The sequence below is a fragment of the Corapipo altera genome, unplaced genomic scaffold (assembly GCF_003945725.1).
Source record: "Corapipo altera isolate COAL_440 unplaced genomic scaffold, ASM394572v1 44, whole genome shotgun sequence".
Lineage (NCBI taxonomy): Eukaryota > Metazoa > Chordata > Aves > Passeriformes > Pipridae > Corapipo > Corapipo altera.
In genome coordinates, this window is record NW_020884880.1 from 6,339,055 (window position 1) to 6,352,536 (window position 13,482).

The 13,482-nt window shown below is 39.5% G+C and overlaps 1 protein-coding gene across 1 annotated transcript in view; it reads left to right on the forward strand.

Moving 5' to 3' along the window:
* The window catches only part of SCIN (scinderin), a 50,477-nt gene that overhangs the window by 21,020 nt on the left and 15,975 nt on the right, over positions 1 to 13,482 (forward strand). Inside the window, exon 5 of the mRNA XM_027639307.1 lies at positions 13,294 to 13,386. Coding sequence (XP_027495108.1) covers positions 13,294 to 13,386 — 93 coding nt within the window. The remainder of the gene's footprint in view (positions 1 to 13,293; positions 13,387 to 13,482) is intronic.

The following is a 13,482-nucleotide window of genomic DNA, read 5'->3' on the forward strand; positions in this document are numbered from 1 at the left end:
GATTAGCAGAGGCAGCCATGGCTGTGATGAGGTGGTGTTTCCTGGCCAGTCTCCTTTCCTGTTGGGAGCTGTGGCACTGCAGGGGAGGTAAACCAGTCTGACAAGTTGCCTGCTCCCAACAACCATTTTTAGCAAGAACTGAGAACAGGCTGGCACTGCTTGAACAATTTGCCCATGGGAGAGAACTGTCTGGAGCACACTGTACGACTGGGTGTATTGCTGTGGCAAGCCAGCAAGATGCAGCTCACTCGCCCTGGGAAAGGAAAGTGACTGGAAGCTCGGTACATAAGTAGTCTTGACAGCAGCAAGCTCTTTTTTAATCTACTGTAGTGACCAGGGGCCACTTGGGAACACACAGCGACCATCCTGTGCTCACACTCAGGAAACGCAGCATGTCTGGAAAGCTTAGACCTGCAGTGGGTGCACAGAAGTTCTCATAAGATGCTTCAGGAATCACTAGAACTCTGAGTGTGAAGATGAGGCAAAAGCTTTCTGTGCAAACACACTGAAGGTATTTAAATCTATCTAGTTTCACCTCTGTGTTTGTACTTTAGGTGAGGCTGACTTGCAGGTTTAAATAAGCAGTGCTGTATAGGGTTGCTGCCTTGGAAATTTAAATAATAAGCAGACCACCTTGGACAAATTGCTGCTATTGCTCTGACTGGTCTCCACAGTCACAGCAGACCATAATAAAATGCACCAGATTCCAACTCAGCTCTGATTTTCACATGTAAACAGCTGAATAGTTCCCCATTCTGCTGAATCTTAGGCCTGAAAATTCTAATTGTGTTACAGAAAATTTTTCACCTGCATGGGACCAATCCAAAACCTGGTCTTAACAATGCTTGAGTCAGTTTGGGAGCTCTCAATTGACTATGTTAGGGTTAGACCTAGCTACATTTTTTTTTTCCTTTTAAATTAAGGAAGACTAAATATGTGGTTTCAAAGATATGCTATGACCAAAACCATCTAGAGTCAGTTACTAGCCCTGTATGACACCCTTGGGCCCACTGTGCTGACACTGATGCTCATCATCTGACTGCTTGCAGCGGTAAGCAGAGATCTCACAGCACTGTATTTGGACACCCAAGAGATCACTGAGACCTGAGAGAGCAGCCAAAGTAGCAGGTAGCCAGGCTTAGGACAGACAATTTTCCAACTGTGGTTGGAACCTCTGCTCTAATTCTGAAGGAAGGACAAAACTAGAGAAGGTAAAAATAGTTTCGCATGATCTCATTATTTAGCATTATGGGAAGTGGTAAGCAGGATGAGTCAATGACTTGTTGCACCCTGCTTCCTTTCTCCAGTGAAGTTATTGCCCACTGTTGGACTAATGAATGTGTGACCTGTGCTTCTGTTTTCAGAGTAGTGGCAAAATGGAGAAACAAGGAGTCAGAAATGTCTTTTATCTGTGAAGTTTTGTAGTTGGACAGCAAGCTGAAGGTGCTTGCAGTAATACAGGAAGCAGAAATTGAGTTCTGAGTCACCCAAGGGAAAGATGTAAAGCATCCAATCCTCCAGAGAGGAGTAGAGGGGAAGAGAAAGTCTTAGTATAATTGTTTTCCTATATTTGTGTAATTGGAAATATTAGACACCCTAAAAGATTTTTAGATTGATAGTACTGTTCTGTCTACATAGACTCATCTCTTTGTCGTACATTTTAAATATCTCAGGCAGCTGTGACAGTCTGTCTGTACGGTATAAAAGCCAATGAAAAAGTAGGATAGACTGAGTTTTACCAAAACTAAGTGTTGAGCCTGCATCTGTGCCTTCTACTTAATTATGACAGGTTCAGCTAACACTTTTAAAGATAGTTCTGTTCTCTCTACAGTCAAACCTGTCTGATTCATAGAACTGCTTTATCATTCCCCTGTGAGTTACTCCCTTAAAACTGCAGCTCTTTGTACCATGTGATTGCTGCAGGTTTCACTGCTGAGGCTTTTGGCTTTTGTTTTATTTTTGTAATTTTTGATGTTCATGTTTGAAACAATGAAACCTGAGAATTGTGATGGCTGAGGTGTAAAACCACAAGAAAATGAAGCATCGTGTCAGTAGGTATCTTTGAAATTACTCCTCTGCCTTTAAACAGAAAATGCCATGACTTTTGTTTACTCAACATTTGCAGTTGTCGCGTGCCTGGTTTTTTTTAGCTTTCTAGGCCTTACAACAGGTGGGTCATGACATCTCATAAAATACTTGTGTAAATATTCAGTTATTGTAAATATTGAGCAACAGGGGGAACCTCTTCCTCCTTTCTGATAACACAGCCTTTCTCCTCCTCCTTTTTCTGTAAAGCCCCTAAACAATGCTTAATCATGAGAATTCCTGAATGCTATTGTGTTCAGTGATGATTGTTTTTGCCTATGGTGTGAATAAATACCATGCATGAATGATTTGATCATATTACAGCCAATCACACTTTTCTGCCTTTGTGACTGAAAAGGGACTGGTAGCACCACACAGTGCTAGCTCAGTCCTGTGGATAAAATCCCAAGAGCACAGGCAATAAAGAGATCCCATTGCAAATGCAAGTTACAGAGGCTGTTTCTCTAGAGACCTCAATAATGCAAATATGTTGAAAATGCCAAGCTCCGGTAAACCTTAAATTACCTGGATAGATATCTGCCCATAAGGACAGAAGAGCAAGATCACTTCTTCCTTTCTTATTAAATTCAAGCCCTTAAAAATCATATGTTACAAACCAAAGATAATTTCCAAGGGCAGCATGGAGCACAGTGAGGTAGCTTGGAGAAAGTAAGTCTTGCTTTGACTTGCAACTAGCATATGTGGATGTGAGAGTGCAAGGGCATGCTTCTTTGAAGGAGCTGGGCAGGTTCCTGCAGTCTCTGGTCACATGGATCATTATATAAGGCTCAAAGACCAGTGAGTGCCCCACCGATGGAGGTTTGTACCTGCTACTTTCCCAAAGCCAGCAAGAACAGGATCTGTCATCGCAACTCTGCAAAAGCAAAAACTGCTCTTGCTGCTCTCATAACATTTGCATTTCTTCTTGTTTACTTAATTTTGGTTGTATTATGAGCTCATCATGCTAAGGGCAGGCTTGTTTGTTTTATATAGAGATGAGTAGAGGAACAGTGGGAGTGAGGGTGATGCAGGAGGAGGAGGGGTAACTTCTTAGAATAATGGTCTGTTCTAATCTTTTGTAGAATACAAACTCCAGGTGTTTGCTAGAGTTAAACAATTGCTTAATCATGTAGCTTGTACACAGTTTTACTCAAACGTGGCATGGTTTTAAGCTTTGAATTGCATGTAACTATTAGGGTCCAGCCTGACCTGTTCACAACCAAGAATATACCCAATATGAAAAATACATTAATGAAGTCCTATCTATGGCTTTGGAAGTAAGTAAACCAAAGTATTTTATTATCTAAATTAAGACATATGGAAAAAAAATGGACATGATTTCGGGGAATTTTGCGAAATGAATAGTAGAAATGAATTTCAGTCCCAGGGCAGAGGCAGTATTGAACAGTATGTAAAAAAAGAAAGTGAATGCATTGAGAGAGGGGTGAGGACAATGGAATTTGTACCTGTTCCCAGTGCAAAGACTCAGTAATGCAGGCACTCAGAGAAGTTAACTACATTGTCATGAGAATGTGAAGACTTAAGCAAGCTAATGCACAGAAGATAGCAGAACTGCTAGGTCTAATTTCTATCAACAGTTGCATTGGCTGCTCAAATGAATAGCTTTCTCAGGCTGCTTTGAAACTATGGGTCAAATTTACTCCTCAGGAAGACTAATATGCTTCTTCACTGAAATGGTTTTGGATATATGCAGGTGCTAGCAAGAATTTGGGTCATTTTGAGCAGTAAGAGTTTGTAGGATACAAACTCAATAGTAGTCCAGGGGGAAAAATCCTACATGTGCTTGTGCGCCTTTCACAGCAACACCTGTCCAGTCTGCAGAGTGGCAGTTTATTAATCATTACACTGTTGGATTAAAATTTATGATGGGCTATGAATGTGCATACAAAGTACAAACCCCTTGCCCTGCAGGATACCAGTTTCAAGCTGTCAAAACCAGCCATCCTTTCTATTTACTGAGCATATCTCCTTCCTTAAGGACAGTCCTTTTTCTTGATGCAAATTTGCATTTAAAGGAAGCAGTTACACAGCCTGTACTCAGACAAAACATGCATGGCCTGGATTTCAGTACAGCTTTGCTGCCTTACCCCAGCTGAGCATTTGGCCCAGTGTTTTCCCCACACCCAGGTAGAAAATCAGGAGTTTTGCCCAAGAGTAGCAGAGGCTGGTAAGGAGGACTCTTCAGGAATGTTGGGAGTTACCCATAATGTTCTTCAAGCTGAAGTTTTCACTCTTGGCTGCTTGAAGCCAGGTACTTAAATGACGGGGAATTAAATAGTAGCTGCAGGTGGCAAATAGATCTGAAAGCTAGGCTTCTATTTAAGTCTCTAAATACAAATTTCAGTGCCTGCATTAGAAATTTAACTTCAGAAAATAAAATGTTCAGGTGCATCATACTGCATGGCATGAGCTAAATCCTTTATGAACAGCTCTACTATGATTGAAAATCTAATTTCTTATGCTAAGAAAGTTGCTTCTATACTAGGTATTTTAGTGAATTTCTAAGATCCTAATGATTTTCTGGAAGTGCTTGTGATCAAATTATAACATGTCATTTGCACTCTTGTGAGTTAGAAAACCACTCATCTTTATTATGTTTCCTTCTTCAGCAGCTGTAGCACTTGCAAGGTTACCACGTTAGTCAATTATAATCCTATAATTACATGTTAGAATATTAATGGAGTTTGTAATATCTTTTTTCCATTCTGTGCTAGACTATCAAGAAATCTATTGATGAAAAAGTACTATAATTTTCAGTTATTAAATGAGTATAATTAAGAAGACCAGGAAAAAGACAAGAGTTGTTAGCAGTTATCTCCACGTGGAGTTGTTTGAACTTATTTAAATGTACTTCCTCACAACAGGGGAATTTCATGGAGAAGACCTGAAAGGATAGATTTTCCTTGCTGTATAAAAATCTCAGAGCTATGATCTTCCTGGAATCCTGCATCTCCCCAAGACAAATGCACCTTGAAGGGATATGGGTTTTTTTTCCTTTTTTTCTGCAGGTCTCTCTCATCCCAGCCTCTGTGCAGACCAACTGGGGTCTGTGCACAAGGTTGCCTTTGAATTTTCTTAAGTGAAAGTTCTGTAGTGCAGGGAAGGGCTCAGGGAGGAAAACTTTGTAGTTTAGAGTTTTTTTTCAGAGGAGTCTGCATATGCACAGACTGGTGTTTCCTGTCTAGGCTATATAAGACTGGAGTAAAAGTCCTCTCACATCTGGGCAAGAGTGAAGAACAGCTGTATAAAAGAAAGCTTTCCGTGTGTTGTGGGATCAGTTCAGTATTTTCACCAACACTGAGTGGGTAACGCTGAAGGAATCTGTAAATATAATTATTGTATTTACTGCAAATTAGATTGTCAGGGCCAGGTCTTCTGCTTACATAACTCCCTATGACTTTGATACTATTTGTTTTTACCTGTAAAAACTAAGAGGTAGGTAAATTAAGATGGATTAAAATACTGCAGTAATCAGTGCTGCAAATTCCAACTCTTGAGACCTGTAAATCATAGCCACTTTGTTGCACATTTTGGCTCCTTTACACAAAATTTGAGCAGATGTAGGAACTTGAAGACAGAAATCAGTTAGTGGAAGGCACCTAAACTAGCAGGAGGAAATTATTTTCAAAGAGCCAAGCAGGATGTATCTCCTAGAAAAGCCCGGTGAAAGAAACATCTTTGCTCTCTCTCTTTTTCTCTCTCTTAATAAATATTTCATTGATTTCAAGCATCTGCAGGAGACATTAGAGAAAAATCTGTCAAAATACCCTCTGATTTTCTTTTTTAAACATTAAGGTCCAAATCTGTGCTCTGTCTCGGATGGAGGAGTTTGAGTGTCATACCAGAGAAGATCCTCTGGCATACCTGGTCCATTTGCTGTATGGGACTAGAAATGCTGAGCTTGTGGATACTGGCAGTGGTGCACTGGGAAAATTTTCCAATGCCTCGGGTAGCTTTTTCCACCTTTCTATCTCATTGACCAAGTGCTGAAACACCTTACTGCAGCTCCTTCTGTTCAGCCTGCTGATGCTATGTGTTACAGCTGCCTGCTGCTCTTCCAGCTGCTGTACATCCCTTGGGAGCACTGATTTTCTAGCGGGGTCTCAGGCTGCCAATGGCAGGCTGCTGCCTTCAGCTCAACCTCCATGGAGTGTTTGCCATACTCCTCTTTTTACTCCAATATTGCTATGGTCCAGCCTGCCACAGCCTTGGGACCAGCCTGTCTGGTGGCTCTGCAAATTCCCAGCTGCAAAACTGGAGGCACTTAAGGAATGAAAAGCTGAGAGTTTTGTGAATTTTATCAGATAAATGTTCTTTGTGTCTGACGTTCCCTGTTGGCATTAGTTACTTATTTATTTCATTATTATCTAACACATAAGCAGGCACTGTCAATGCAGCACATAAGATATTTTGTCCACAAGACTTTCAGAGATCTGCAAAGCTACAAAGACTTCTGTGTGTGCCTAAATTTATGTCTCAAGAAAGCAGAAAAAGATGTAGAGGTGAGGTGATTGCTTAGTGCATTTTTAATTCTGCTGCAGGTAGGCAGGTCACTGAGCAGCTCAATTTTCCTTGTTCATTCAACAGCAGTAATGGCTACAAAAAGCCTGCTGCGTTTGCATAGTCATTGCCATTCACCCTCCTGGTTTCTTTAGTGTGGGATCACTGTTCATCTTGGAGGCATCCTAAAAGCCAGATATTTGATGACAGTGTAGGCTGGGGATTTCCTCAACTCATTTCATGCACACCCAGTCTCAGAGTAAATAGATACTGCCAGCTGTGCAGTCCCAGCAGGACAGAAGGTAGCTTGTTTCACTTTGGAGCCAAGCTATTGAAAAAAAATTGAATTTGTACTCTCACGCCTGATCTAGATACTTCTTTTGTGTATCCATGGCCAGTTTCACAGAGCAGAAAATTAATTTCAGAATATTGTAATCATGTGAGTAAAGGTTTTATATTCAAATTATCCTAGACAGATATGCAAAGTTGCAAATATTGTATTAAAAGTTGCCAAAGCCTAATGCCCTATTTTTAGGAAGTTAAGCATAGAGCTTTGAATAAAATTATGATTTGCATTTGAAATTCCTGAGACAACAGAATCTGGCTAAGAATGTAGGCCATAATTTATGTATCAAAAGTGCCATGAGTAACTGATGTGTTTTGCTATTTTGTAGCAATCTGAATTCACACTGATCAGGTTTGGACCTTAATGCCAGAAAGTCCTATGGATAAATTAGGTGGTAGACCCCAGAAGTCAATAGCATGCCAGAACTATTTGTTAATATAAACGATCCTTTTGACCACTTCTCCGTGCATTATGGCTGTTTCCCTCTCATTTTCAATCTGCGTTCAGACGGGGGGTAGGTCATCTGCTCAAGGTGAACATGTAATGACACCTTTTGTGGCTGGAATAACTAGTGAGAGGCAATTTTAGGCAGAAACCCTGGGAGCAGTTCAGTGAAAGGATAAATCGTTTTTCCTGTTGGGAGCATAATTTTTTGTAAGACTATGAATGTTTGCTCAGATTGATGGAGAGATTTCCAGGTTACAATAACCAGTAAAATAGGCATATTTGGCTATTCATAATGTGACCAAAGTCAAAAGTAATTTTTGTCTGGCCCAGAATATCCTCACCAGTGGTTGTGCTCTGGCAGAGGAACCAGTAACCTAAAATAATTAGAAATTAAACTTTTGCCAGTTTAGCAGCGAAGCCCTAAAACCACTTTTGCCTGATGATCTTCTACATAGGTACCCAGGATCAGCCAGGTAGTTACTAGCCTGCATCATATTCATCCCTTCCTCTCTGGGATGGATTTTTTCCTTTTACTGGCTGCTGGATTAGATACTTGAAACAATATTTATTTCAGAGAGACATTCCTTGTAATACTCTTCTCTACTTTGAAGGTTAATAAAAATCTAAGTCTTTATCTACCAACAAGTTCACACCGTGCCTGTCTTTCAGATGTGTTGTCCTGCACAGAGGATTTATTCTGCCATAGCCCACATGTAGTGGGCTATTCTGCCATAGTACCTTGAATTTGTGGAGCAGGATATACTTGCTTATGTCAAAGCATGCAAGACAGTAAATGATAAGCTACTAACCCTGATTGTTTTCCAGAAGTATTAAGTAATAAAATGTCAGGCCATCTAGACAGCTTTAAGCTAGTTAAATTTCTTGCTTTTCTTTAGGATATAAAGAGAGCAGTTTGAGTGGTTTTATGATCTGACATTTGGGATCACAGCCACAACAAATAGTTCAGTTTCAGACCCAGAAACCTAACCCAAACTGTGTATATTAAGAAGAAACTCAAATACAGTGCTAGTGTACACAAGTTAAACTGTATAAACTGGTTTTCTCTCTTAATTAATCTTCACCTGACGTGTTCTTCAAGTATTGTTTTCCTGCTTGGATTTTCAGCCTCACTGAACTCCTTAAGCTTCTTGCTCCCATTAAATAAATATCAACTATTTTATGATGCAGAGCTGGCTTCCCCAGTTATGAAGACAATATTTGCTATTTACCTTGCCACATTCCTTCAGATTAGAAACTTTTGTCTGTGATTTCTTCTATTCTTTTTTAAGGGTGGAATTTCACTTGTGAGTAAAAACATTGGTTCTGTGTTTTGCACTTCTCTGACAGGGTGCAGGTATTTACAGAGAAGAGCTTGTGCACATGCAATTATGAAACAGGTTTTGCAGGCAGGTTAAGCTACATCACACTTACCACTAGAGTGAACTTGGGCAGTTGTTGTAGATGATCCATTGGTTTGCATTATGATATTCTTGTGCTAACCTAAGAGTTTCAACACAAACATCTAACAGAACTTAGGCAAAAATTTTAAAATTAATGCAGATTGACTTCCTGTTATATCCCTCAAGACAAGATCTAAAGGTGTGGAGTTAATGAATACTTTTGCTAAAACAACGCTAACTCGGCAGTCTGATGCTCTCACTGAGAGGTCAGCTGGCATTAGGCTGTAGCTTTGTAAAGCAAGGTAGGCTTTGCTGTAGCCAGCTGTAGATATCTTACTCTGAAACAACTGTGAAGCAGATTAAGCTGTGAGTGGTCAAAACCCCTCAGGTATACCATGAGGTTAGAGTGTACTCAGTGGCAGTCACTGCAGAATGGAGGCACTACACCTGTGGGCACCTTTGCTGAGGCCAGTGTTGCTTGTGCTTTTCTCTTGATATACTGCACGAAGGAAGCAATGGTGGGGAGAGGATAAACACTCTATGGTGAGTAAACAGAGAGCAAGGAGTGGTTTGACACTTTAAATTGTCAAGGACAGATAAGATGAAGTGATATGGAGAGTCTCTGTGGTTTTGAAACAAGCCGCAAGGAAGGATGCTAAGCCCAAAGAATGAAGAAGCTGGGGCATCGTGGGTATGCTTTCAGGGCCTCCAATTACTCTTTAGATTATTTTTACGGTAGCAGTAAATAATTTAAAAAATAATAATCATAATAATATAATGATGTTGTTATTAAAAGGCATTTCAAGACCTGTGAGTGCACCTGTGTATTTATAAGAGGTAAGGTTTGAAGTTTGTCAGATAGTTGGACGCCTGTGGAAGAGAGTGACTAAGCTGTCTTGCATCCCGAAAAGAGCATGGCTATTTCTAGGCGGTATTTGTGGGTCTGAATTCTTGGCATATTTGTAAATTAGGGTCTCAAACCTCAGAGCACTCAGGAGAGCCAGCCTAGGGCTGTCGGTACACTGGGTCATAAGGTGTCAAGACCCAGTGGAGCAGCCTGACTGTATAGAATTATATGAGCAAATTCCTGTGTAGATAAGGTTCCACAGGATTTGTGTGAAACTAGGAGTGTTTGTAGATAGGGGTCAGAAGACCGAATGTCCTTTAAATGGTCTGTTGGTATAAGTCATTGTATCGGGGTACTTTGCTGAAAAGCTTTTGGAGCCTTTGACTGCAGTTTCAGCTGGCATGATTTGTTTTCTTTTTGATCCATCACATGAGAATTGTCTATAGAAAGGGAGGTGCCCCAGAGAGCTGCAGCTCAGCCAGCTTTATGCTTGCATAATGATACAACCCAATTCCAATTCCAAGTAGCTGTTGTTTAAGTAGTATTGTAATCTTCTTGATAAAATTATCAGTTGTCATAACATCCAGGCATATGCATGTGGACTCAACCATAGCATGGGAGTCTGGCTTAGAAGGAAAAAAGATCACTTCTCTGGAAGGCATTTCTTTGGGAAAGAACTTATTATATTTTTAGCATAAACTTCTTTCTGTTTAAGCACAGAATTTTTCCTTCTATGATCTGTCTTGTCTTCCAGTCTATAAGACAAACAGGCAACAAATGCATGTCGGAAATTACCTAAGTCGTTCCTAGCAATACTTATGTTTACTGACTGTATTTCATACAGCATCACTTCATATATTGAGTATATATAGTGAATGCTGCATATCTTCACAAATTGGTGTCTTTGCAGCCTTAGATCATTTATCTTGTATCATCTTGGGTTTTGATACCAACACATGAGGGTACCCACTAGCAATTCAGCTCAAGGCTTTTTTCTGATGGCCATGTAGGCTGCACAGCTCTCCTCACAAGTCCTAGATTTTCTCACCTGGTGGGAGGATCAGTGTATCATGTCCCTTCTTAACAAGGGTCACCAGAATGCCAGGATCTACAAGCAACTGAGACTTCACATGCAGGAGAAAGAGGCACCCTCAAGGCCCTTCTCCATTTATTTTTGGGCTCCTCTGAGAAGCTGCAAAAGAATTACAAAAATGAGTGATCTATCTTTTCTGCTCCCCTGCTGAAGCACAGGGCTCCTTTTGGCCAGAGAAGCTACTATGTTTAGTGAATTGTGAATGGATTTCCCTCGAACCACGTTTCTACCCTTTCCAGGGCACTTTATCTCATACCTGTAACTGCACCTGCACAAAGGGGGTTCTGACCCCTCTCTCTGTGCCAATGAACTGAGATTTCCTAAGATCAGACTTCGTGAGTCTGACAATAATTCTCTACCTAGCTCAGAAAAACATTTCTACATGCAAGTTTAAGACATGAACAGGTCAGGCCAGTGATCTAAACTGTGCTGGGCCCAATTTTAAAGCCCAATATTTAAAGCATAGGGTCTGCTTGGTTTAATTGCCACCACAGTGGAGCACCTAGACTGTGCTGTGAATAGAGAGGCTTCTTGTGACAAAATGCTTTCGCAAACACCAACAGGCACTCTTTGTTTAAAAATATTCAGAGTGACACTCACATAGCTAAAAAAAAAAATAAATTATTTTATATCACTTTTGATGACTTACAACAATGCTGTAAAATAATTTTGGTACCACAGATAGTCTGTGTGCACAGCAAGGGAAAAGACTGACTCTAATTGCATCAGGAATCACAATTTTGTGTTGGTGTTTTGGTTTTTTTCTGTAAATACCTAATTAAGCAGACAACTAGCGAGTATGGACTTCTGGGAGTTTTATTAAAAGGACACTTTTACCCTCTGAATTGTTACTGACAGTCAAATGTTACAAACCCCTCAAACTTGTTCAGTGTCTATTCAGGCAAAGATGTATGCCTGTTATTTAGCAATTTTATGTCCCTGGCATTACAAAAACAACTAATTCTTGGAGCTCTGTGGCTTGTGTGCAGACTGGTAGGAAGGGAAACATTTTCAGAAACCTTTTGCCAATAAGCCCCATATGCCCCCTGTTTTAACCATTCACGGTAGTACTCTGTTATGAACATGTAGCCCTACTTGGCCTGTAATAAAGTAAATCTGCAGCCATGTGGAGTAAATTCAGGAAATGCTGGCTGATACCTACTGAAAAGCTACTGATAGCATCTTTCTGAATCACTCAGGGTATGACTTTCTTGTCTTCAATGAGTCACAGCCAAAATATTTTAGCTTAAACTGTAGCAATCACACTTGGTAAGGCTATTTTTATTTAGTTTTTTTTTTTACGGTTTTACTGACTTTACCAGGTCAGAAAACTCCACAGATGGCAGATTTCTATTAAATATTTATTCTGTATTGTTTTTCTTTCCAAATTCTTTGCAGCTGTATGCTTTGTCAGGCTTTCCTGTTATCAAATATTTACAGTGTTTTTGCATGTGACTCCATGTTATATGCAAATGCATGGCATATTTAACATATAATGATCAAGTTAATAGGAAGGCTGGCACTGCCCTTGTACTTAATGTTAATATTTAGTCACTCAGACATCAATTATTACCTTTGCTCTGGGACATAATTTCATAGAAATCCATAATATTCTGTATGTAACATTTGGATCTGGTCATATATGAATCATTGAGGAAAGACCATTAATAAAGCGTAACTAGGATCTAATCATGACTACTGACCCAACATATTCTTGATGAACCTCTGTAAATTTCTTGCAGTGATAGTTGGTATAACATTACCCATGCCGTAAAACTACCATGATGAAAAACACTCACAGTAGTGGTAGAGCATGAAAATGTGTTTCTCACACCATATATTAGACCCTAGCTAAATTTTCCCCCTTAAAATGAGATTAAGAATCTGGAATTTTAAAGATTATTTAACTCATAATCTGATATTTTATATCGTTAATTGAAATAATTTATAATTTTAACTAATATATTTTGTTCTTTATTTTAATTTTAGTATTGTTAGTATTAGTTATTATTAATTTCATCATCATCATCATGGCTGGGCTTCGCGAAAGAAGATTTGGGAAGGCTTTATCCACATTTGTTACAAAATTATTAATTTAGTAATGTTAGTATTGCTCTTTAATTTTAGTATTGTTAAACATTTTAAGAATAATATCTTTCCAAAAATTGTAAGATGTGTTTGCTGACAGTTTAGAAGTTACTATTAAAAAAAAGGGAAGATAGACATGAACACACACATAGGATAGGATCACATAAACCTTTCTTTGTGTGTGTGTGTGTCCACTGAAGCTTTTCTCCATATATCACTTCCTGTCCCAGTATAGAAGACCAGCAGGTTGGCCTGTGGGAAAGACATCATGCAAATATAAAGCTGCTGGAGATCTGACACAGTTTTTAAAAATTATCCATATGTTGGTGAACAAGTTTGGTTTTAGATTGGATTACATATAAAGATGATCCCAATGATTCGATTACTGGGACAACACATTAGTGTTTATGTATTTATGCTACTGCACCTACTCTCTCTGCATTGAATTTGTTATTCTTCTGTACAGGTTTTAGGGAGCAAACCAAAGCTTCCTGAGTGTGGTGATGATGATGATGAGCTGGCTGATATTACAAACAGGAGAAGCGCTAAACTATATATGGTAAGTTGATTGTTTGTTTGTTTGTTTGTTTATAGTTAGGTACTCGCAATACCATGCATTTGTTCATTCCTTGTATGTGGAGTTTTAGCTTCATTT